At 39.5% G+C, this 27264-nt stretch overlaps 1 protein-coding gene across 6 annotated transcripts in view; it reads left to right on the top strand.

Moving 5' to 3' along the window:
- Positions 1-25422, top strand: part of ITGB6 (integrin subunit beta 6) — a 92745-nt gene extending 67323 nt beyond the window's left edge. For 3 of the 6 annotated variants that reach the window (XM_045367156.3, XM_074009271.1, XM_065525556.2), the window contains 5 exons: positions 1757-1979; positions 4471-4568; positions 9599-9718; positions 15105-15271; positions 21099-23555. In XM_045367156.3, the coding sequence (XP_045223091.2) occupies positions 1757-1979; positions 4471-4568; positions 9599-9718; positions 15105-15271; positions 21099-21197 (707 nt within the window). In that variant the 3' untranslated portion in view covers positions 21198-23555. Of the gene's footprint in view, positions 1-1756; positions 1980-4470; positions 4569-9598; positions 9719-15104; positions 15272-21098; positions 23556-25116 lie in introns of those variants that run through there. The other 3 variants (XM_045367155.3, XM_045367158.3, XR_012421157.1) reach the window with 2 other exon arrangements.
- The last annotated feature ends 1842 nt before the right edge of the window (positions 25423-27264 follow it).

Below are 27264 nucleotides of genomic sequence, written 5' to 3'. Positions count from 1 at the left end.
TTGGCTCTATCCATAGGAAAGTTTTGTGGGTGTTAAGCAGGTCGAATGATCCCACATGCATTCCTGAAATGCATAGAACCTTTTTTTTTTTTTCTGTATTGTCTACCTGTATCTTTCAAATTCAGCTCAAGCATCACTTCCTTTGGAACCCTCAAATCTCCAGTCTAATTTGGAAACTATTCCCCTATGTATATTTATTAGTAGTAGTATTCGTTAGCCTGCCTCCTACACTAAATTATAAGTTCGATGACCTTGTCTTATTTAATTTTATATCCTCATAACTAATACAATCTTTGGCACATAGTATATGCTCAATTAAAGTGTGTTAAGTAGTGAATTTTTTGAGCACTCAGTGTATGCCTATGGGATTTCTAACTGGTGAATGCAAAATTAGGAGATATATACATTATCTCATCCAGTCACAAGCATTGAAAGTAGAATTTATTCTGTCTGTTTTAGAGATGAGACGCTCATGATCACACAACTTGAGTGATATAGAGGGGTGGGCTTTAATCCCGGTCTGTCTTGCATCATTATCCTATGGCATCTTAACTAAAAGCAAAAAATAAAAATAAATAAATAAATATGCATAGAGACATACATTCACATCAAATATCTTTTACATGCTTTCTGGATTACCTCATTTGGTCTGATTACAAATTCCATGTCATGTAATATGTGGATGAAAAGAGTCAAACTATAAAATATTTGAAGAGATTTATTCTGAGCCAAATATGAGTGACCATGGCCCGTGACACAGCCACAGGAGATCCTAAGGACCTGTGCCTGAGGTGGTCAGGGCACAGCTTGGTTTTATGCATTTTAGGGAGACATAAGACATCAATCAATACATGTAAGATGTACATTGGTTCTGTTCAGAAAGGTGGGACAACTCAAAGGGGATGGGCAGGGCTCTCAGGTCATAGTGGTTGGTGATTGGCTGAAAGAGTTTATCTAAAGACCTGGAATCAATAGAAGGGAGTACCTGGGTTAAGATAAGGGATTGTGGAGAACAGGGTTCGTATTATGCAGGTAGCAGGCTTCAGAGAGAACAGATTGCAAACATTTCCTAGAAGACTTAAAAAAGGTTCCAGATTCTTAGTTAATTCTCTCTTGGATCAGGAAGAAGATCTGGAAAGAAAAGGGGATTCTCTGTAGAATGTAGATGTTCCCCACAAGAGACAACTTGGTCAAGCCATTTCAAAATATGTCAAATAAATATATTTTGGGGTGAAATACTTTGATTACTTTCAGGACCTGCTATCTATTATGTTGGTATCTTATTGCTACAAAAAGTCTACTTTGTCAGTCTTAAGGTTTCTGTTTTTTTGTTAATGCTGGTCAGTTGTGCCTGAATTCCAAAGGGAGGAGGGTATAATAAGGCATGTCGGACCACCCACTCTCATCACGGCCTGGACTAGTGTTTCAGGTTTATTTTAGAATGCTGTTGGCTGAGAGGAGGGGTCCATTCAATTGGCTGAGGGGCTTATAATTTTATTTATGGTTTACGACCATAAAGTAAGCAAGTGGATCTTCAGTTAGCGAGACCAGATCTAAGTATGCACAATTAGCAAGACACATTTGATAGAAGGTATCTACACTCATACTGCACCCCTCCAACACACACCTTTTTTTCTCATTTTTTTCTTGTCTTTCGATGATGGTGCTTAAAGACAAAGAGAAAAGATGCCCCTCACCCCCTCAAATCTGCAAGTGTTTTTGGGCTGTGAGAAGCATAGAGCATTTTGTTTTACAGACAACGGCGACTGTGACTGTGGTGAGTGTGTATGCAGGAGCGGCTGGACTGGCGAGTACTGCAACTGCACCACCAGCACGGACTCCTGCGTCTCTGAAGACGGAGTTCTCTGCAGCGGGCGTGGGGACTGCGTTTGTGGCAAGTGTGTTTGCGCAAACCCGGGAGCCTCAGGACCAACCTGTGAACGATGTCCTACCTGTGGTGACCCCTGTAACTCTAAACGGTAATGTCTCTGCTTTCGTCCATTCCTTTTGTGGATAGGTTTATAGTGATCAAATTTACAATGGCATTTTGTAAACTCAGACCTCAGATTGTATTTGCTGGTTTGGTCTCCAAACATCCATCAAAACACACACAAACCCACAGGGTCTCTGTGATCTTCAGCCTGGAACATCAGTCTCTAGCTTACCTCTTTCTCAGTCCTGGTTATCCAGAATCACGATGTCACATTTCTGCTACAGAGTAGCATGGGGAAACCGAGCTGGTGTCCCACACTGATAACATCAGATCACCTCTCCATTACAATAGCAGCCACACAGAAGGAATGCCCTGGAGGTAGACGGATGACACCCACATGCAGTCAGTAGCTTTTCAGGGGAAACAGACAAGCTTCTTTCTTATCTGGAAGTTTATAGCCTGACCTTACTGATTCATTCCTATCTATAGACTGACAGAGACAAAGAGGCAGAAAGATGATCTTAGCTTTCAATTCTCTCCTGCTGCTTTACCACCCATGCTCTTTGGCACCTTTCTTTGGTTGCCGTTATACACAGCTATTGTGTATTGTGTTTTCTTTTATACCACATGCACAGTAACAACAATAAAACCTCACAATTTCTTAATGAAATTGGGGCCACATTTGTAGGTCAAGTGAAGCGAGCCTCCAAAATGGCTATTATGATATTGCAGTGGATAATGTATTATGCAGCAAATATGCTTCAGCATTTCAGATTTTCATGAACTCTGATGCCCAAAATGGTGACATTTGCATTTCTGACATAAACAGAGTGAGAAAAGCAATTTTTCACTCAGTGGTTACTCACCATTCAGGTGTCAAAACTTCTCTGCCACTGTCACTGGCAAACTAAGACAAGACGCATGCCAGGAGAAGCATGAGGACATGATTAGGATGATTTGAATAGGATCTAATGTAAAATGTCCCTTCAAGATGTTTCTTCTATTACTTTTCTGTTTCATCTTCTCTATAAACATGATTCAATCTTAAATCTGAATTACAAGATAGGAAATTAATAATAAAAGCCATTTGAATTTGGGGAATCAGGTAGAGTGACCTCCTTGGGATTTCTGTTAGTTTGGAGATGAATCCATTTTTCCATTTATTCATGCATGTATTCATTTATCAAGTAGGTATTAAGTGCCTACTATATGCCAAGAATCGTGTTACGTCATGGGCAATGCAATGATGACTGAAACAGCTAGAGCTCCTGCCTTCAGAGGTGCTGGGAGTCTAGTGGGAAAGATAGACATCTTTTAAAGTGATTGCGATGCTACCTAGGCTGACAGTTTTAATAGGGGAAATAGAGAGTGCTATGGAACTCTGCAGCAGGGTATAAGGCTACCAGACTAGCTAGTGCAGCCATCAGTGAGATGCCCAAAGATGAAGAGATTTTAAGAGCTTCCACAATCACCAGACCCCTTCAAAGCCACTCCAAATAAATATGCGATCTAGATAAATCCAATGTATTTGCAATGCCAAGGCAACTTCACAGTAAAACCTTCCCCACTGCCTAATAGGTTGCCCTTCCTGTGGAAAAATCCTGAGCCTTCCACTGTGAGGGAACTGATTGGTCTAAGGTTTAGTGAAGGTTTGCCTAAGGAAGTGCAGTTTCAGCTGAGATTTGCTGAGTTATGGGTGCGGGTTGGGTGTTTCAAGCACTTAGCAGAGCATACATTTCCGTGGCCAGAGGAGAGAGAGACAGCAGGTGTGTCCACAGTAAGAAAACTTCTGCTGTTTTTGAATTACAACAAGCACCATCTATTTGTAAAGTGATTTTCAGCACAAGATTAATTCAGGGTCTAAATTTTACTTTGCTCTATAGATGTCTTTAGAGTAGCTTAATTCTTGGACGATGTTCTTGGAAATGTACTTTTCTATAAATAGTGATCTTTTATTTAAAAGCCTGTATTAATGAGGATCCAGGCTGTAATCCACAGCTTTTGAGATCCAGGCTCTAATCCACACTTTCATTAAGACTTAGACTTATTCAAAAGAGTTACAGAAAAGTGAATTGTGAAAATTATCATATAAGACATATACAAAGTCCACTAATCATTCTTGGAATTCTGGTTAAGGTATAGACCATTTCTGTTAAGAAATTCAAAACTTCTCCTAGTCCCTAATCATATTTTAGGAACATAAGCTCTCTGTAGGAAAAAGTAAAATGAAAACAGCTAAATCAATTTATTTTCTTTGATTGTTTACTTAACCAATCAGGAACCATCATTACAGGTAAATGAAAATGGTAGCTATTATCAAGACTGGTTCAGAGAACATTGATTACTGAGTGGAACTCAGAATAATTCAGTGTTCACTTGGGCATTACCCAACTATCTTTTTGAAAATAACAAAAGATAATGACATCTATGAGATACCCCTATAGCACAAACTGCAACAACAGCAGTAAAGCAATATTCAAGCTGCAAATCTATTTTCCACCAGCATGAACTGATGCACTGTTGGATACTGTCCACAGGAGCTGCATTGAGTGCCACCTGTCAGCAGCTGGCCAAGCCCGAGAAGAATGTGTGGACAAGTGCAAACTAGCTGGTGCGACCATCAGTGAAGAAGAAGGTTCTGCTTGTCTTAAATTGTTTTTTATTTCCTTATGTAGTTCTTGAGAGGCATAGTTCTTGACCCTCTGTGAATCGAGGGCTATTTAGTAGCTTGACCTTATTTGTACCAGAGCATTAGCTCACTGACATTCATTTTTTAAGAGTAAATGCATCCTATAAGACTAGGAACTTGATGGCTCAGGCCACAAGCATTTCAAAGTTGTGGCTATTCTATTTGACTTCAGCTCTGTTGCCAAATTCACCTCTGCTTAACAAATTCAACTGTAGAGAATTCCAGAATGCTATATTTTTCAAACTAGAAAGGGAGAAAAATTGAAGAAATGGCTAAAGGTTAGCCCGCAAACTTGAATTCACCCTTTTCATCCAATTGCTTTATTTCAAGATAAGATAAAGCCAACCGTAAATCAGTGTTCCAGATGGTGGCTCCCAGGTACTGGGTGGTTTCTGGTTAGTGGCCATTTTTCCTCCCCTCCATATACTTTTATTCCCAACCTTCCAAAAATGGGCATTACAATGACCATCCTCAATACTCTGTTGCCTCACCCCCAAAATACAAGAAGGACCTACTATCTTTCACTGCTAAGCAAACTTCTCTTGCTTTCATCTGTCATTTTAAATTTAATTACTTAGAATCAGAGTCTAGTGGCAAGGTTTCACCTCAAATATTTAAATCGCTTGTTTTTTAACTGGCAATACCTTTTAAACAATAATTTGTAGACTTTAAAACAAAGGGGATGACTGACTCTTCCAACAGAAACAACCTGGGAGAATTTAATTTTGTATCATCCTGAACTCGCTGCATTATCATGCGGCTCAGGGTAGAATTGCTACTCTGTACACGTTAGAGATGTGACCAAGATGTAGCTCAGGTGAAGTGAAATAATCAAGCTAATAATGTGTGACCCTCCAGGATATGTCTCTTGAATAGATGGAATTAGAATACGGAAATTAATCCATTTCCAGCATGGAATGAGTTAATGAACTTTATATTGTTTTGAAGATTACTTACATTGTCTCAAAATTGAGAGTTCTGACTATGCACAATTGGATTACCGTATATGGAGGGTCATGATATGTGCTCATAAAACCCCTCACCAATGCTTTTCTTGTGACCAAAGATAAACATGCCAAATAGCAGTACATTGGACAAGATGGTGTGCACCTTACACTACTACCAAAGGCGAGATACATGAAAACACTAAGCAGGCAGCCTCTGTGGACTTCCCACATTCGTACCTGGTGCAAAGTCCTAGCATCACCTTCTGGGCTCATTTCACAGCAAGCACTGGGGATATTTACCAAGTGTTTCTGAGAAATGCGTAAAAATTGCAGAAAATGCTCTGCAAATTGCTAAGCCTCAATTCACTAACAACATGGGAAATCTAATGTGTTGAGGAAAAAAAGGAGTAAACCTTACATACATGTAAATCATACTGGCAAGAACAAGGTACTTACTATATTTAAGTACACAGGTTTTTTCCAGTAGATTATCATAAATGCTGAGATTGAAGAGGAAGACTAGGGCTCCAGTGGTATTTAAAATATTTAGTCTTTTTGTGTATTTGACTAAATTATTTCAAAATAGGGAGATACAACTATTTCTAACTCAACAATTGAAAATAAAAATTGGATTACTAATACCATTTAAAGCACTAATCTGGATGAATTTGAGAGAAAAAATGTTTTTAATTCAGACTGTGTTTAAAAGCCACTTTTCTAATGAGCCTTTTTATAAGCTTTATTTCAAGTTACTCACCCAGTTATGTTACTGATCACACTACCTTGAAATGATCGCATCGTATTTGTCTTTTAACGACCTACCCTTCCCCCAACACGGGGAATTTTATTTTAATAACCCCGGCCAGGTCCAGTAAGCCTCTCTCTAGGCTTCAGTGCAGCTATTTGAAAGAAAATAGGAGTAAAATAAAATTCGCATAACTATATAATCTGTAGGAATTGTCCTCAATTGTGCTGCGGGTGGGCACATCAAAAGAGATGTTATTAACCTTATTCATCCATTTTACTGAGAGTCTTTTTTTTTTTTTTGGAGATAACGCCACACTCTCTCTCCCCGGCTGGAGCGTAGCGGCAAGATCAAGGCTCACTGCATTCTCGACCTTCCAGGCTCAGCCTCATGAGTACCTGGGACTACAGGCGCATGCCACCATACACAGCATAATTTTTTGTAGTTTTTGCAGAAATGGGGTTTTGCCATGTTGGCCAGGCTGGCCTCAAACTCCTGAGCTCAAGTCATCTTGCCCGCCTCAGGCTCCCAAAGTGCTGGGATTACAGACATGCACCACAGTGCCCAGCTTGAGAGTCATATTTTTATTTACCCTACCATACATGTACTCAGAGAATTGTTTCTCAAAGTATATTCCATGCAACCTTAGATATGAAAGCATTACATGGAAAAAGGCACCACTGGTAATATACATCTTAGAAATAGGAAACTGGGTTTCTTGTTTTCTTTGCAGGACTTCTGAGAGTTGTTACGCATTTAAATTAAACGTGCATTGTGAATCATCAGGAATGGCAAGGGGAGGAATTGGAGTAAAGGATTCCCAAACTTACCTGACCATAAACCCCTTATGCTTTCCTTGGGAAACGTTGTTGTTGTTTGTTTGTTTTTGCTTTTGCTTTTTGAAAACTGCTAATTAATCCTAGAGCTGAGGTCTTAAACATATGGCCATCTTGACTCAGTGGTGCAGATGCTCTATATTTCTCACACCCTCCCCAGACCTTCCCAGGCCCACCTCCTCACCCCTGTTTTCACATTTCGTCCTTCTCTGAGTATGGTTCCACGGACTGCTTGGCATCTTATTTTCATTCTATTATTCTAGAGCAGCACTGTAGACATTCACAAAGGAAGGGAAAAAAGAGAGGTCTATTTTCTATGAACAACAAAAGAAATTATGCAGCGAATTATGCAAATCTGTCGTTGCACATTTGATAATACTATTTCAATATCCAAACACTATGGAACAGGCTACATCTAGAGCCGTAGCAATCACGAAAAGGAGTGGTGAAGTAATTAAAGCAAGATGGAAGTTGTGACTCAAAGATCATATTCTGCCATTCCATTAACACTTAAATAACCCCGGCCAGGTCAAGTAAGCCTCTCTCTAGGCTTCAGTGCAGCCATTTGAAAGAAAATTTTTAAAAACATGGTTAATATTACTGAAAGGAGTATGATAAGCAGTTCACATATTTCCTACCTCAGAATAAAATGTTTCATTAAATATGTTCAAGGCAAGGAGAGTGAGCCTGCACTGTTCTCACAGAGAGGGGGAAAGAAGCAAGAAAACACTCCAATGAGAAAACGCATAGTCCCCAAGATTTCATGAACCCTAGTTAATTGGAGTGGCAAGTTAACAGGAGGTGTGGTAAAGGCCAAATAAAATAGCCAATGTATGAATTAAATATGCAGTACCATTTGCAATCAAACATATGAAATAACACACATCTCACCAAATCTCTTAATCAGAATCTCCTTTTTTTAAAAAAAGGAGATTAAATACTTATTAAACAACTCACTAAGTGTACAAGCTCCAGTACAACCAGCCTCTCAAATCAGAGTACCCAAGGGTGGGTCCCCAGAATCTATATTTTCAAAACTCCCAGGTGACTTAGATGACCATAATCATTTGGCAATGTCTAGACTAGGATGATTTGTAATTAGATTTCTTAATATTCCCATGTAATAGATATTACTAATGGGTTCAAAAACAGTTTGTACACTTAAATCTATCATCCAAAATCTTATTTATAATGCTAAATGTCTTGCTGGTTCCTGTTTTCATAGATAATCCAAAGCATACTTCTCACAGACACTGTCAGGTTTTTCATTTCAAACAAAATGTGAAGACAGCAAACAGCAACTTAATATTTCCATCTACGGCTATGGCATTTTTCTACCAAAAACTATTATTTAATTTTTGTTAGAATCAGAGAACACATTCGATTCTGCTTTATTCATGTTTTTATTGTTAAGCTAATGAGAGAGATTATAAGTCTAGTAGGAGTATGTCCAAGATTATCAGGGGCAGCCCCAGTTTTAATGCTCTGATCCATTGTAGCATAACACACTAACTTTGGACGCATGTCCTAAATATTTAGAATAAGAGCAAAAGGACTTCTACTTACAGGTTTCTGAAAAACAGTGTTTGTAACCATCATTGAAAAGTCTCCAACTTAAAAGATAGGAGAACAGTTAAGCAAATTTGTTTGGTTTTCTTAATCAGGAGAATGCCACATAATTTTGGCATAGGTCCTGGACTACTAAAATTTCTGGTAGATAGTACTGGCATCTCTGGCCATTTTACTTTACTTTTAATTTCTGTCATGACATTCACTTTCTGCCTCTTGAATGAGCTCAATAAGGAAGAATTCCCACTTGGAAAATATTTGAGGGAAACTGGATTTTTTTTTTCAAATTAAGAAAGGAGCTCTACTGAATGATAGACAAACTGTCACTGTGGATTCATTTACCTTTATCCTTCTTGTCCCTGAGCTACATAATGCTTCAGTTTCAGTTTCCTGATATTAATTTATGTTACTGTTCCACAATACATGGCCAGCATCTTGACTATGCCATTGTGAGAAAGGCCCCTTTAAAAGTATCAGTATCAGCTTGAACTGTGCAGAAATGTAATCTAGACATCCTTCATGCTCCCAGCAAAGAAGAACCTATAGCCCCCTCATTACTATAATCAGGGCCATTCTATTCCCAAGGCAGCTGTGGGTACCTGCCTTGAAGTATGTTCAGCCTGTTGCAATCCTGCCCATATCCGTTTGATAGGTGCGTTTGATGGTCAGTCCTGATTGACCACATCTGGAACTGTTCTTCTGGAACGTGAGTAAAAACTAAAACCTCACTTCATGAGAAAAAAAACCCTATGCCTTTCCTATTCTCATTCTGCACTATTGAAAACTCTGATTTACATATTAAAACTCAATACCACTTTGTTTTAAAAATAATCTCTTTTGGAATCTTTTTAACCTAATGAATGACTCCTTTATTTACAGATTTCTCAAAGGATGGTTCTGTTTCCTGCTCTCTGCAAGGAGAAAATGAATGTCTTATTACATTCCTGATAACTACAGATAATGAGGGGAAAAGCATCATTCACAGCATCAGTGAAAAAGGTGAGTGGTTTCCTTTCCACTGCCCATGGCAAATGACACTACACAGGAGAAGAGAAAGCAACCAGAAAATAGCTCTGGGTAGCAAACCAGGAAAGACATTTCCAAATTTTTGATGAAGTTTCTTAAAGTTTCCCAAGGATTGAAAGATGCCAGTTAGAAGATTCAGTATGTTCCAGTGTCTCTTATTAAGACCAGATAAGGGTCAGGCACAGTGGCTCACACCTGTAATCCCAGCACTTTGGGAGGCTGAGGTGGGCAGTTCACTTGAGGTCAGGAGTTGGAGACCAACCTGGCCAACATGATGAAACCCTGTCTCTACTAAGAATACAAGAATTAGCTGGGCGTGGTGGTCTGCACCTATAATCCCAGCTACTTGGGAGGCTGCGGCAGAAGAACTGCTTGAGCCTGGTAGGTGTAGGTTGCAGTGAGCCAAGATCGCGCCACTGCACAGAGTGAGACTAAAAAAAAAACCAGCTAAGATGACCTGGAGTTGGAGTTGCAGCAGTCATCATCTTCCTGAAAGCTGACTGATGAATTATAGAAAGGTAAGTGAATTAAATGAAATGTAAGCAAAAGGTCTATCTTTAGGAAATGGTAACAGAGAGAATTGTGTCCATTTTTTTTAAGAGTGTGAATCAGGCAAACCTTGGTTCAAATCCTTCTCCATTATGTAATAGCTGAGTGACATTCTGGAAGACACTTGAATCTCTGAGTCTCTATTTCCTCATCTGTAAAATGGAACAGATAATAGTACTTTTTCTAAGTGTTGACTCAAGGATTAAGTGGAATAATGCACATAAAATAGTGGCAATACCTAACTCCCGGTAATGGGTCATCAAATGATGATGCTGAATCAGAAAAGACATTAAGCAGCAAATGAGGAAGGATGTCAAGGTGTCCATTGCTCCTGTGGATTTTCATCCACACCAACTCATAGAGTCAGTTCTGGACTTGGGAAAGCCTTAAACATTTTGCATCAGTGAAGGGGAGAGAGAAGTTTATATTTAGTAGAGAAGAAAGTAGGTGAGAAGGTATTCATACTTTGATTGAGAGGGATTCAAATGTTAGTGGGTATCAGACTTCGTTGGGGAACTTGTTAAAAATGCTTATATCCTGAGTCAACACCATCTAATGTGTGGCCCAGGGCTCTGCATTTTAACAACTACCCTGGCAAGCCTGATACAAATGGTCCCAAGATCTCCCTGTGAGCGACAGCCCTAACACGGACTGCATTCTCATTTACTCACAGGTAAATACGAGGCACTCACAGGTGCCTCATATTTTCTGTCTTTCATCAGTGATGTGTTCCTCCCTAAACCATTTCTGCAGATATGACAACTACATTAAATCAGACCTCATCAGACCTTGTTTGCAACCTCCTCCTCCCCGCAAAAGCTTGGAGTCTAAGTTCTGCCCCAGACAACAGCGACAGGGCCAGGCCATAAGGCAGATAGGTGTGTTTTGTTGTACCTGCTTGCTTATTGGTATGCTGATAAAATATTAAGTCCTGAACTTGAAACCAAAAGTATCAAATTGGCATCACTTTAGAACATAAAAACCACAGCAATGTCAACGGAACCAAAAAGTAGGTTCAAGACAATTATATCCCAATCAAGAAAACATGATCAGAAAAAGGTCACATTGCAGTTGCTGAGAGCAAGGGAGAGATAGAGGTTGGCACAATCCAAAGAATCTGAAGATGATTGTGAACTTGGCCTTGAAGCTCAGGTATGCTGAGTGCCCCTGGAGACTTGCTCTGGAAAGCTCTCATGTAAATCAACTCCTTTGAAATGCATACATAAAATGAGTCTTATGGCCATTCATTAGGGAAACATAAGGAGAATCCTGCCGTACAAGGAAGAATTACTTTATAATACCAAAAAAAAGCCTGCCTGCTCATTATCTGTCTGATAAAATAAAATTCTCCAACTACAATCCCAACCCTCTGTGACTGTGGCAGTGGCTTTAGCAAGTTATCTTGAAATCAAAGTCATCCCTTATCGTATTGATTCTATTGAAAAAAACGAGTTTCAAACAACAAAAACAAATTTCCAGAATAAGTCCTGCTTTTAATTCAGAGACTTTTGTATCTAGTTGATGAATTTTTTTTTCAGTGAAACATGCCTTGGGCTAAATGCCTCCTCATTACTGAGCTGTTGTCTGTTCTTTTATTCTTCCACACAATACGAGTGGCACCGCAACATGCCACTCTGCAGAGCACGCACAGATGCCCTGATGCTTTTTACTATGGCGTGTTATTATCCCCATGCTTTTGTAGTAGGGAAAAGTGAGGGGAAAAATTACCTCCCTGAGGCTTAACAAGAGTCACCTGACAGCTTCCAGGCTCCCTCTTCCTCAACAAATGTCCGCATGGTTGGGTAGGCCTGGCGCTTCCAGGGGCCAGCAGAGCAGAACCTGTCCCCAGAAGTCCATAGTCCCTCCTGTCTCCCGTCTCACAGCTTTCAGACTAGAAAATCCCAGGGTGACCTGGTGGAGGCTTCGGTAGAAGAGGCAAACTAAGAAGAGAGAAAGGGGCTGATCCTCTAGGGGCTTCCTCTAAGCAAATTGAAAAAAAAAAAGAGCTGAGTGAAGGGTTGCCACCAGGGTGCGTAGACACAGGTGATTTCTTTCATCTTCTTTCTTACCCCCACCATCTGGAGGGACTGTCAGAGCATAAGAGCCACAACAGAGTCAAGGAATGATAGGCAGGAAGGCTTCCTGGCTGGAAAGTTCCAGCTAGGGTAGATGCTATACCCACAGGTTCCAACTTAGAGGCTCCAGGTCCTTGAGGTGATGAGGATAGAAAAGGGGAAAGAGTGCTGTATTTGCTGTAACAATAGTAATATTAATTATTATAGCAGCTCTCATTTTTTGAGCCCTTACTAATACCATTTGCCAGATGTTCTATATATTTTACATAATTCACTTAATATTCTTAACAACCATATAAAACAGGTACCACTATTATTTTCATTTTAAAGGTAAGGAAATTGAGGCATACAGACATTAAATAATTTGCTAGGTCTGGCAGTAATTATGTGCCAGAGCTGGTGGAGGAACTCTGGCAGCCTGGCCTGGAGCCCGTGCTCTGAACCACTGTGCTCTACTGCCTCCTACTGGCTATACAATCATCATACATATCTGAATCACAAAAGGATGTTAGATCAGCATCATCCAACAGAACTGGTAGGCAAACCCTATATATAATTTAAAATTTTCTAGTAATTACATTAAAAAGTCAAAGAAACAGGTAAAATGAATTTTATTTACCATGTTATCGAAAATATTGTCATTTCAACGTGTAATCAATATAAAAGCTGAGATTTTTTACATTTTTTTCATACCAAGTGTTCAAAATCAGTGTTTATTTCACCCTTACAGCATAAGTTACGTGGGAAAACTCACATTTCAAGCACTCAATAGGCACATTGAGCTACCAGATTGCACAACGCATGTAGCCGAGTTAGATACCCAGGACCTTAGAAGTAGGTGCTGCCCCAACCTGGACTCAATAGGCCACATTGCACACAGTGATAGAGGTGACCCTCTTCTTCCATGTAGAAATCCATTCGCAGTCTGAGCATCTCAAGAAACATCTGAGTATGAAAAGTGAAGATCTCTATTGTGTAAGACCTGCTCTGGCACTTGGACCAAAATCTTTAATTGAGAAATGTACAATTTCTGAGACTTTCAGTTCTTAATTATCTCTGTCAGACCGCACCCATTTCTTCTTTAGTCCCTTCTGGAGAACCCTCCTAATTCATGTCTAGGTGCAGGATTGTAGCAAGCTTCATCTTGCTTCGAGCAGGAGCATACTATGCCCCACCCCAGGCATTTCTTAGCCAAAGATGTAGCCAGTATATATTCTCATGACACAAGCCTGCTGTTTTATTTGCAGGAATGTGCTAACCCATTAGAGGCAGCTATGGTTCATTTGCTATGCGAGAATATAGTCTTTAGATCTTCATACAGTAATAGGTATGTCATTAGCTCCTTTTCTTACTTCTGCATAATCTCTTTACATGGTTTCTTGGCCAAAGAACAAAAGTGTGTGAGGCCAGGCATCATGCTGTTAGTGGGTAATTAGTCCTACTCAGATTCACATCGACTCCAGATCCTTACCTTAAAGACAGCATGACTAGTCATATGTGTATAACTCTCCTTATTAAATCTCTAAAAGCAGTAAGACTTAGGATAAGTTAAGCATCATTCATTTCCTCCCCAGATACCATGGATTTTGCCTCATTTCTTGCAGAGGGATGCAGATATCTAGCGATAATGTTATGTGGGATTTTTTTTCCATGAAAGTAAGAGGAGAGCATAATTATAATGTTTCATTAATAAATGTATCATCTCCTAGGCATATTGCAAGGACTATTAGTCATTCTGCTGTGAATTAGGAAAGGTACTGTATAATGGCAAAATTACATTAATATCATCAATAGAGTCAAAATAACATTTCAGAGAATATTCAAGTTGAAAGGACCCTACAGAACATCTAATTTCCCAAACTTGCTTGAAAATAAGAATCATTTAGAATATTTAATAATACAAAATCGGTGGCCTTATCCAAGACCCACTGAATCAGAATATTGGGGAAAGGGTCTAGGAAGCCGTGTTAGTAAGCAAGAACACTTCAGCTTATTGTTATCATCAGAAAAGTTAAGGGAACACTGAACTTTGTTTTACAGGTGAAGGGCCTGGGGCTCAGAGAGGTCAACGGACTGGATCATATTCACACAGCTACTGTACATCAGATGGGAATTGAATCCACCTCTCCTGAATCTAGTCCAGGAATTTCCCCAAAACCAGACTACTGCATTAGGGTTCAACAAAATAGAACTGAAACCCATCATTGTCTTCTGTCTATAAAGAAAGAAGGAAATAGTAATTTTTTCAAGGGATAGGTTTTATGTAAATTTTAATGTAGTCTTCTAGACTCCCCATGATTCAAGAAGGTCCATGAAAAACTGATCACATACAGCGCGCGCGCACACACACACACACACACACACTCCATTTCTACATTATCATGGACTCAGAAGAGACCATTTTTAGTGATTAAACTAGTCTTTTTTCTTAATCCTTTAAATATTACATGTGCATTAATTATCACTTTTTGGATTCTCTTTTAGAGTCAGCCATCAAGTCTATATACATTTACTTTGAATAACTAAATTCTTCCTTTATCTTTTGTTCTACTTTGAAGGAATGCAGGGCTATCCTTCAACAAGTAACTCATTTTTAAAATTTAAGCAAAGCAAAAATGGTATCAATATTTATTCTCTGCTGCAGAAAAAGTAGATGGAAAATCCAACAAGAAATGCCTTTCCAATGTCAAAATGTTGATTTTACCACCTTTTTATAATTTTCTTTATTTCTGCAGATTGTCCAAAGCCTCCAAACATTCCCATGATCATGTTGGGGGTTTCCCTGGCTATTCTTCTCATCGGGGTTGTCCTGCTGTGCATCTGGAAGCTGCTGGTGTCATTTCATGATCGTAAAGAAGTTGCCAAATTTGAAGCAGAACGGTCAAAAGCCAAGTGGCAAACGGTATGTGGAAACTTAGGGCTACTCCTTGTCTAGGGGAGAAAGAGGCTGGTGGAAGAAACTGAGGGGCTCAGCTTTCTTCTGCTCTGAGAGTTCAAGTGTCACAGTTTTTCTCTCCCACTCTTGCCATGACCCCAACAGCTTTGATTTCTGTTCTGCTTCGGGGGCAAAGGAACCTCTATCCATTATCTGGACCCAGATGACCCTCATAGCATAGATTTGTCTCAGTGCGGTGGGGATTTCCACCACGATGAAGAGTCTCATGAGGCTCCTGAGACAGCTGCTTAGGGACATCAGGGAAGTATGTTTTTACCAGTGCTTCCTCACCACTAGGAATTATCCCTCAGGCCCCATTTGATAAAGCACGGCTGCTGTATCTAAACATTTCCATAAATTGGTTATGTTATAATGAATGGAATAACGTTCATAAGTAGTATGATAATTCATGCCAATTTCTATGGAAATACTTGTTACTGATCTAATCGGTTACAAAGCAAAATTGAGATGATTTTTTAAATGCCATGTAGTTATTTTTTCTTAATAACATAAATTTTAAACAGAGACCTGAAGAAAAGCCCAAAAGTATTAACCTTTAAATACATAAACTCAATAGGAATAATTTAAGTGCCTTCTCTTCACAAGAGGCAAGCAGAAGGCAGGACTATAGTTTTCTGTGTTTCTTTTCCACAGGAGAGAGAATTACATTTCTAGAGACCCATAGAAACAATTTCATGGTTTTAATTTCATCTCTCTACCTCTAATGGCGTGTCCAGGTATCTAACAGCAATTATCTTACATTGCTGATTCTAACAACAATGACATCACTGGAGAAAATGCAGGCAGACACAATGCTCCTTTGGATTTGTCCATGCAAATAATTTGATGTTAACAATTTTTATAGCAATGCCTTCAATTCCTAAAGCAAATGGAATTTTCCATTTTTGATAAATTTATCTTGATAAGGGATGTTTATGTTGTATGCAGTTATTCTAAATTAATCATAATATATGGTACAGAACAATCAACAGTGAAAATTTTTATCTACTTTATCTTCCCATTAAAAATGTGCTAGATACAACAGCCAAATGCAATGTATGGATCTTGTTTGGATCATGATTCGAACAGTCCTCCTGTAAAAATACATTTTTTAAACAACTGGAAAAAGGCTAGGCATGGTGACTCACACTTGTAATCTTAGAATTTTGGGAGGCCAAGACAGGAGGATTGGATCACTTGAGCTCAGGAGTTCGAGTTGGGCAACACAGCAAAACCCCGTCCCTACAAAAAGAAATACAAACATTAGCCAGGCATGGTGGTGCACATCTGTAGTCCCAGCTACTTGGGAGGCTAAGGCAGGAGGATCACTTGAGCCATGAGATCGAGGCTGCAGTGAGCCACGATCATGCCATTGCATTCCAGCCTGGGTGACAGAGTGAGACCCAGTCTCCAAAATAAATAATAAATACATGAAACGACTGAAAAAAAGATTAATACATGCTGGGTATTAAAATGATAGCAAGTAAGTATAATTTCATTAGGTATGATAATGGCATGGTGACATTGCTAGAAAATATCCATATTTTTTAGAGATGCATACTGAAGGAGTGAAAGGAGATGAAAGCTGGGGTTCGCTTTGAAATAATTCAGCCAAGAGAGTGGGATGGAGGGATAGTTGAAGCTGGTGTGACAGAATTGTGATAACTGTTGAGTCTGAATGATAGGTCTTTGGAGGTTTGTTATATAGCTTTCCTCTTTTTGTGAATGTATGTGTTTTCCATAATTAAGCAAAATTCCTCAGGAGAAGATATAATTTACTCATTCCTAACAACGTAAAGGTAAACAGATAGGTTAGCTTGGTGACTTAGAACACAGTACTAATAAGCCCAAAGTTGTAGGACAGTTCACTTCACCTGACCCCTGGCCACAGGTGTTTATTTTTGACTTTTATCAACTCTCCAACAAATGCCTTGTGATGGTTAGAAGGGCAACCTGGTAAAAGAATGTGGTTAAGTTGCCACAAAGGACAATAGCAGCAAGCCCCATGACATAATCCTGGTATTTCCATTTTGAGGAGCTAAACTGAGGCTCAGAGAAGTTAAGGGACTTCCCTAACTTTTGGTGCATAGTTAAGCTGAAGCCTAATTGTTCATTGTTCTTCTAAGCACAGCCTTTGGTTGACCCTCCTAGAAATAATAAGCAGGTGTTCCATAAACACACACTTGGGCAATTACGTGATGTGTATCTACTAACCAGCACATTTCAGTGTTCTCATACAGAGGCATAAATACTGACAAGTGATTAATATCTTTAAAATAACGTTTTAATTAACAGTTAATTTCCCCAAAAACATGAATCGTTCTCCCTCAGGATGTAGAACATGACTGAAATTCAAATACTGAATTTTTGCTGTTTCTTCATCTAACATGCGACCCAAACATGCATTAAACAGAAACAAAAAGCATAAGTGGAAAATATTATTCCCTTATTAAACTGAGTTTCTTTGAATAACAAATGTTTGATGTTCCTGACTAGATAATGACTGGATAGTAATTATTCACTTGGATTCAAAAAAGGTTTAACTCAAATAATTCAGTTTAAATTTCACTAACGTCCTACTGGAAAAAAATGTCGCTCACTGCACACGTTTGGAGGTCTTCAATTTAATTGAGTGTTTTCTCTAAAACCTATTTCTTCTCGAAGAAGTGAATTTGACTGGTCTTCGAAACCCGGTGCCCTCCAGGGACAATCGGGACAGTCAGGCCTCCTGGCCATAGGACTGCATTGGACTCATAAAGTGACAGGGCTTAAGACAGAAAGATGTCCACTCCTACCTCCTAAAACATTTCAGAGCAGCTGTAAAGAAAGGTTATCTTTTTATCATGCTTTTAAAAATAATGCCCACCCCCACATATTCTTTATGAAAACACACATGAAACATATTTAAATTCATCTTTGATTAGACATTTTTTTTCTAGGATGACAAGTCATTAACTTGAGGCAAAAAAAAATGTTCAGCCTGACATTTCTTGCAGTCATGGATTGATTTTGTACTGTGCTAAGCAAATCAGGTCTGCGTTTGGCAGTTGGTCGATCATTAAGGAAGCTGTGGGTCATGACAGAGTTTTCCTATTACCACTTTTTCAATCTTGAAAAATGTGCCATTGCATTTGCAAAATCCAAGCCTAAATTAGCACTCCCAGACTCCTGGGGGAATCAGCCTGGTCACCCCAGATGGTTAGGGGAAAACTGACCTTTTCTGAGCAGTGGATTGCACACTCACCTGAAATAGAGCAGGACTCAAGCCTGCATTTCTCCTGGAAAGTCTGTGTAGAGAGGTTATAGTCAGAAGAGCACTAGAGGAGGCGGTGTGGACATTTCCACACCGCCTCCTGGAACAAAACCCAACGCGAGTGCATTATCCTGACCTCTGATCTTCAGCTAAGGCCAGAAAATACCCTACCACACACAACAGCAATATGTACTTGCTCTTCATCCACTTTTACACTTCCACCTTACCCTCTTACTCTGTGAAGTCTGCTTTACCCATCACTCCCTATAAGCAATGTCTTGGCCCTAAACCAGTTTTGCAAGGGACTCCCAAAATATTGCAGACCTGAATGAATGAAGTTGCTTTAAAATACAGAATGTTGCTTTAAAATACAGAAGTTGCTTTAAAATACAGAATGAAAATTCTACCATAAAAATTAAACATTCAACTAAATATCTACTAAATAACATTGTGTTATCTTGTCAGTTGCAACTCAAGTCACACTCAAGTGTGGGATATGGGTGTATTGCAATATGTTTGACATGATATAGGGTGCACCTACAAACAAGTACCTGGTGCTACAGAGCTCTAAGCTGGCCCTGCTCACAACCTGTGTCCTCTTTCCAAGTGTCTTTTCTGTTCACAAAGGTGGGAGCTTCCTGGAGGAAGCGAGAACTTCCTCCAGGACAGGCTTACCCTGTCATTGCTGGCCTAAACCTCTTACTTTTTTCCATCTTGCTTCTTCAATTGAGTCCCTCATTCTCCTGTAACCAACTAGATTCTAGTCTCTCAAATTTAATAGAATTCCATGCATGATTTTTGTTTGCAAATGAGACTCCATCTACATCTAAATTCACATCAGTCTGCCTTTTGCCTTCAAAATCTCAAATTCTTAGGGCAGCAGGACTAGATAAGATCTGGAGGTCCCTCAGAATTAACCAGGCTGCTCTCAGGAATAGAAGCACAATACCAACTTAGCTTTCACCCATCATCCACCATCAGCCAAGAAACCTCTTTTCTGTTTGGCTTTATGATAGAAATAGCGTATCTCTTTAAAGGCACAGAGCAAAGGTAACATGCCACTTACCAGAGGTCAGGCCACTGGCTTTGGACAACACAGAAGCGGGTGCAGCTGTGATTCCCACTCACAATGAGGGCACTGAGGCCAGTGACTGGGAAAGACCAGGGAGTGTTTCCAGTTTTATTCCGTTCTTCTAAGAGCTGAAAGAAATGTACTGAGCAAGCAAAGACAATCATGTTCTTTTTCAAATCCACCCCTAGAAATTGTTACCATAGCTATAATTCATTGAATGAGGTGATCAAAGTGTAAGATTTTAACTTAGAAGGTCAAAGGCAGTACCTGGATTCCATACATACTCAGTAATGGGCTTAGAAATGTTAAGTGTACCAAAGCCCTGGGGGAAAATATCTTAATAATCCTCTGTAAAACCTAAAAGAAAAGGAAATTCCAAATGTGAAGAAAAGCTATAAACAGGAACTAATGAGAAGAGGCAGCATTTACGGAGCATTTGCTATGTGCTACACACAGTGCTAAAATACTTCACCTGGATAAGGTAGGCACAGATATGGACACCAAGGCTCAGAGTGGCTTCAGTACGGTCATGTGGTGGAGCTGGCTTTGGACCCAGACTGTCTGTTGCCATAGCCTGTGTGGTCAGCCTTGGAAAGTGGGAGAGAAGAAACTGTACCTTACCCAGACACCTTCCTCCTGCCTGGAACAACTAAAGAGGCTTGATCCTTCTGGACCTTCTGGTCCTTTTGACCACAGCACCACTGCTATTGACACCTGGAGGCACATCTACAGCCCAAGCAGCACAGCTGAGCTACCCAGAAGTCCCACACCCAACCTCCCCACTGCCCCCAAGGCAAAGCCATATTTCCTGGCCTGCCTTTGGATTGCCACTCTTTCATGACCCCAGGGTCCTCCATAACAGTCTCTTGTGGTTGTCTTACACACTGTTTTACATAGTAAGCAAAAGACAGCTGGTTCTTTGGCTACCCAGAGTTTTGATCTGATCTGATCTGATCTCAGCATGTTTATTTGTGCCCTTGTTTGATGCTTCTCATCAGTAACACGTTTGTTAAAGGCAGATACTGTGTCGTTCATTTTTTTATGTTTCTACCAGTTTCGCTTTTCCTGTTTTTTACTTTTTTGGCTTTGATTTCACTTTTGGTTCATCTATCACTGTTCGCGCCACTCATTTCATACATACTGAGCACCTGCTCTGGGCCAGGGACTCAGTGCTGGGAAAACAGCAGTGAGCACAATAGCTGAAGCCTTGTTTTCTATCTGTAAATTTGTGCTTTACCAAAAGAGGTAAGATTTTTAGAATATACATATGGGACATGTTCTGTATATTTAACAAAATGAAAATGTATAAATTGCAAAACACTAAATGTATGAAATACCAAATTAATCAAAATCGTTCTAATAGTTTCCAAGATTGAGCTTGACTCTGCTCTTCCATTTGCACTATGTATTAAAACAGTATAATAACAAAATGTACATATTTTCACTTGAATCTTTTTTTTTTTTTTCAGGGAACCAATCCACTCTACAGAGGCTCCACGAGTACTTTTAAAAATGTAACTTATAAACACAGGGAAAAACAAAAGGTGGACCTTTCCACAGATGGATAGAACTACTTTATGCATGAAAAAAGTCTGTTTCACTGGTATGAAATGTTAATGCACTATATAATTTTTTTATCTTTGTTGCTTCAAAATGAGGTTGGTTTAAGACAATAATAGGACATTTGCAGATAAGTTATCCTCTACATGAAGGTGAGAGACTGTTGGCAGGTTCAAAATAATCAAGAAGAGAAATATCCTTAGCAAAGAGGTGACTTTGGGGATCATTTGAGGAATACTAACTCTGTTGCATTAATGCTTCAAAAAAATCATCAAAATGATTCATGGGGGCCTGATTTGCATTTGAAAAATGTTTGAAATTAGAAGCTCATTTGTTTCAGGAATGCAGCTACCTGAGTTCTTTGTCTCAGCAAAGTCACAAAGCCCATATACTCACATTGTATATCTATACTTGCCAATTAATTCTAAACTTGTAGGAAATATGCCCTCTCTTGAAGGATAATTTTTTTAAATCTCTGAGAAATGACATTCTGATTTTACTTCAGCTAAGAAGTTGCAATTCTTCTGAAGATACCCCAAATATAAGACTGAACATTAAGTGTTAATAATTTTTGTGAATTTATACACACCTAAACGTTAAGTACACAAATATTTTATTTGTTTTACAAATGAGGAATAAGTAATTTATAAATTAAGAAGTCACCTATAAAAATAAAAAGATAACAACCCTATCATTTAGCTTATTTTTAAATTACCTGAAAAACGATATTCTACACTCAGTTTCCTTTTTGACCCTGAGTTTTCAAACTGTTACTTCCCCCATATTTCTCAATCCATTTCACTCAGTTGCACAGTCTTTTAAACCCTGTAACTGTCACACAAAAGTTTCTTTAAAAAAATACTTTAAATGGTTAGCTTATTCAAAGAACACTCCTATAATATAAAAGGAACCTGTGTTAAACACAATAATTTTTTTTTTTTTTTTTTTTTTGAGACGGAGTCTCGCTCTGTCTCCCGGCTGGAGTGCAGTGGCGCGATCTCGGCTCACTGCAAGCTCCGCCTCCCGGGTTCACGCCATTCTCCTGCCTCAGCCTCCTGAGTCGCTGGGACTACAGGCGCCTGCCACCGCGCCCGGCTAATTTTTTGTATTTTTACTAGAGACAGGGTTTCACCGTGGTCTCGATCTCCTGACATTGTGATCCGCCCGCCTCGGCCTCCCAAAGTGCTGGGATTACAGGCGTGAGCCACAAACACAATAAAATTTTAAATGGCTCTAAATCAAGTACATCAAAAGTATACAAGTCTTAAAGGCTTTTTAATACATACTCTTTTCCCATCTGTGTAACCCAACTTGCACATTTCAGCTGCATGTGGTGAATATGCATCATACATTTACTTTAAGAGGTAAGATTTTACTTGCAAAATATATGTGCAAATTAGGGATCCATCAGTTGATGGAAGAGATGGACTCTAGAATATTATTTCTTATGGTTATTACTCCTTTACAAAGCACTTTCATCTCACTTGATCCTCATAAGGAAACTAAGGCTCAGAGTGAGTAGAGCTGGGTTCAGAATCTAGATCTTCTAACACCAAGCCATCTTCTCTTTCCACTGCAGGAAACTGCCTCTTTTGTCAGTGAAATAATAGAAAGATTGTGTTAGTTAAGCGATAACTGTCATTTGTTTGAAAATGTATTTGAGACTAAGCAAATAGCATTTAAACTACTGGCATACAGATGAGATATTGTACTTTTGCGCAATGTTTATGACCTTTGATTAAATTGTAATGTGAAGCTTTTACTAGGTGAATAGTTCATTATGTAGTGGAGGCTTCGTGGTTGTCCATTGAATTGTCACAGCAAAATCTATAAGTTTCTTCAATTCTACAACATAGATCCATATACATTCGATCACTTGGAGACTCTTTTTTTGCTGGTTTTAAAATAACTCAGGTAAATCAGACCTTTACGGAGTACACGGCTAGATGAAAGAATTACTGAACAATCACCTTGAAAATCCAAAGGACTAATATACCCTTTATGTTCCTGACTGATGCACAGAACCTGGGGGAAATCTACAGCAACATACAGGTTGCAACGCTGATGACACAACAGCAATCCTCTCCTCTGCATGGACTTACTGTTGTGTTTTTTTTTTATTATTACTGGAATGGGATTTTAGAAAATAGAAGTTACCTTTGTGTGTGTTTTAGGAAGGTAGAGAAGAATCTGCTCTTTCTCTGAAAAGTGTTTTGACCCCAGGCGGGACCTTGGAAAGGCCAAAACATTAACAGTAGTACTTCTGTTCACTGAAGAGTTATGTTACCTGAAGATAAAATGGTTTTGTCGTGTTTATTATTGTATTTTGTGTTGATGTAAATAAACATGGTAATTTAAACAAGGAACCTCAGAGGGATGATAGTTTCTTTTATTTGCTTGGTACAAAACCCTCTTCTTGGATTTCTGGATTCCTCTGTGACCTGTTCTGACTGCCTTGCTGGTTTTGGTCTGGGGCCAAGGAGAAGAGCAAAAGGAGGCAGTCACAGAAGGCAAGAGACAGCAGGGAGTGGGCCTGGACATCACCATTTTGTAAAGTCAAGTTCTTTAGAGTTAGTGCTATGAACTGAAATGTATCATCTTCCACCCCCAATAGCCCCTGTCCCCCCAAAATTCATGTATTGAAGTCTTAACCCCCAATATCTGAGACTGTAGTTGTGCTTAGAAATAGAGCCTTTAAAGAGATAATTAAAGGCCGGGCATGGTGGCTCATGCCTGTAATCCCAGCACTTTGGGAGGCTGAGGCAGGCAGATCACAAGGTCAGGAGTTCGAGACCAGCATGGCCAACATAGTGAAACCCTGTCTCTACTAAAAATACAAAAATTAGCCAGGTGCAGTGGCAGGCACCTGTAGTCCCAGCTACTCAGGAGGCTGAGGCAGGAGAATCACTTGAACCCAGGAAGTAGAGGTTGCAGTGGGCTGAGACCAGGCCATTGCACTCCAACTTGGGTGACAGAATGAGACTCCGTCTCAAAAAAAAAAAAAGAGACATAATTAAATTAAAATAAGGTGATGGAGTTGGGCCCTGGTCCAGTATGACTGGTATCCTTATAAGAAGCGGAAGTTAGGACTCAGACATAAGGAAAACCATGTGAAGATATAGGGAGAGGGTGGCCAACTACAAGCCAAGGAGAGAGGCCTCGTAAAAAAATAACCCAATTGCCACCTGGACCCTGGACTCCTGGCCCCCAGAACTGAGGGAAAATAAATTCCTGTTGTGGAAGCCCCCTAGTCTGTGGTGCCTGCTGCAGCAGCCTGAGCACACTCACGCAGTCAGGGAGTGTATTCTTCTGCACATCCATTTGTTAGGTATCATGGTGCCATGCTTATCTTCTGAATCGGGAAAATTAAGCACAGAGAGACCAAATGCTGGCAAAAAGAGTCAATTTAATCCCTTTTTAAAGGCCCATTTCTGACAAAAGGACAGGCAAAGTCAAATCAAGAGTACTTGTATTCTGAAACACACTGTCTTTTGTAAACTAAAGGCCAAATGTCTGAAAATAGAGAGACTGCTTCCATTTGGAACAGCACCAAGAAACTCCCTTCTCTTCTTAATTTTTCCATCTGGGAGGCGGAATTCTTGTGTCTTCTAGCAGCTATCACAATTCCTGACACAGTAGCAACTCAATAAATTCATTCAACAAATATTTATTGAATGCCTTGCATATGCCAAATACTGTTCTTATGATTACGGATATAGTGAACAATGAGCAAAACAAGTAATCTCTATGCTTCCAAATGAGAGAGAAAATAATAAACCAGTAAATATACATTATCAGGGTCCTGGACCCAGTTTGTGCAGACCCCAGATCCACTTGGCCCCACCTGCCTTCCAGGCCTATGCCGGGAGTTACCCCTGCACAGTCCCCTTGGTAGTAAAACCCTAACTTCTTCCTAATTCCTCACAGGTTGAGGAGCTGCTGCAATTCCTGTGCCCAAGTCCAGAATGGCTTCCCTAGCTGCTGCCCCAAGGGACCACATAACACAACAGGAAGGTTCAAGGAGTCAACACTCTGAAGAAGGAATGTAGATCCATAAGAGACAGAGATGGGAAGGAACCAGTAGATGAACGGGAGCTGAGCCACCAGCAATGTCTTCTGGGGAAGCAGTGGCCAGCTTCCCAATGCCTCATCTTGTATCTCCATTCCTGCATTAGCTGCCTCCCTGCCCTTTTTCACTGGGATAGCACCCCCCAATAAAACATTAGCACATAACCTTGCTTGGGTTCTTATTATATAAGGAGCCTGGACTAAGACTGTCTAACAGTCCTAAGAACTAACAGAAAATAAAGCAGGACAAAAAACGACACAATGCCCTGTGAGGGTGCACCCTTAGAGTCGTAATTTCTTTTATTTATTTATTTTTTGAGACAGAGTCTTACTCTGTCGCCCAAAATGGAGTGCAGTGGCATGATCTCAGCTCACTGCAATTTCCGCCTCCCAGGAAAGTGAATCCAAAAGTGAATCACTCTAGACTGGGCAAAGGGTAGAAAACTTGATCTTCTATCTTTCTCATTTGGTTTCACAACCAGCAAGGGAGCAGCATGGCACCCCAGAAGTTTTGTATCCCATGAGCTCTCCTGGAGGTAGGCCCTGGGAGATGCCTGGCAGTCAAAGGCACAGATTTGACCGCCACTACCTCACCTGCCACTCTTTGGTGTCATTGACATGGCAAGACTTCACAAATCCCACAGAGGATCTAGTTCAGTTTGAAATTTTAATCTGATATTTGCAATTTCCAGGTATGTATTTTATGAAAGAACTTACTGCTCAAATAGTATTTACTTTCTGGCCTAAAATGCATTTACATTTATGGTCCTACATATCAATCAATCCTGTTCCAAGTCAATATCCAAAGCTCTCGTATCAAGGAACTCTGTTGTTTGTCAATAACTGGCCCAATGAAAAGTTTATTTTTTTAATCCAGTTGACTCTGCTATACATGATATAGATGTGTGTGTATGTGTATACGTAAATACATACATATATGTTTCTTGTTTCAACATTAAAGAGCTTGCAGTGCTAATAAAAAATAGGGTTAACTGCAAGTTGTGCACATGTACCCTAGAACTTAAAGTATAATAATAATAACAAAAAATAAAAAAAAATAAATCAAAAGCTCAAAAAAATTAGAGTTTAAGGAAAAACATTAGATGAATTAATTTTAACAGAGTTTAATTGAGCAGTTCACAAATCGGGCAGTTCCTCAACCAGAGTAGGTTCAGAGTGACTCTGGCAGTTCTGTGTGGTCAGAGAGGATCTATGGACAGAAAAGGGAAAGTGAGATACAGAAAACAGAAGTGACAGGCAGAAACAGCCAGATTGGTTACAGCCATGCATTTGCCCTATTTGAACACGATTTGAACAGGTGGCCGCCTACAAGTGGTTGAAGTATGGCTTCTGTGATGGGCTGAGACTTGGCTACTCATTACAAGAGTAAGTTACAGTCTGTTTCCACACCCAGTTAGGTTACATCATTATATATGGAGAAACCTTTAGACCAAATTTACCAAGAGGCAGATTTAAGCTAAACCTAATTTAACTTAAGGTAACACCTACTGTTCTATGTACATTATACATGTTAACTCATTCAGAGCTCACAACAACCCTATGGGGGGGTATTATTTTTATCTCCTATTTTACAAGTGAGGAAACTGAGGCACAGAGATGTTAAGTAAAGTCCCCAAGTCACACAGCCTAACAGATTTGAAGTGTCAAAGATAAACAAAGCCAGACACTACTTAAGGTAGAAACAACAGACTTTAATCAGTAATATGCTATTGCAATAGGGAAGAGCCCAGCGTTAAGTGAACTCAACTTCCATTTATATGAAGCTTACTGAGCATTTTATTTTATTTTACTTTATTTTTATAATTTTAAGTTTTTGTGGGTACATAGTAGAGGTATATATTTAGGGTGTACAGGAGATGTTTTGATACAGGCGTACAGTGAGTAATAATCATATCAGGGTAAATGGGGTACCCATCACCTCAAGCATTTAGTCTTTTTTTGTGTTACAAACAATCCAATTATACTCTTTTAGTTATTTTGAAATGT

The sequence above is a fragment of the Macaca fascicularis genome, chromosome 12 (assembly GCF_037993035.2).
Source record: "Macaca fascicularis isolate 582-1 chromosome 12, T2T-MFA8v1.1".
Taxonomy (NCBI): Eukaryota; Metazoa; Chordata; class Mammalia; order Primates; family Cercopithecidae; genus Macaca; species Macaca fascicularis.
This window is presented reverse-complemented; position numbering and strand designations above follow the sequence as displayed.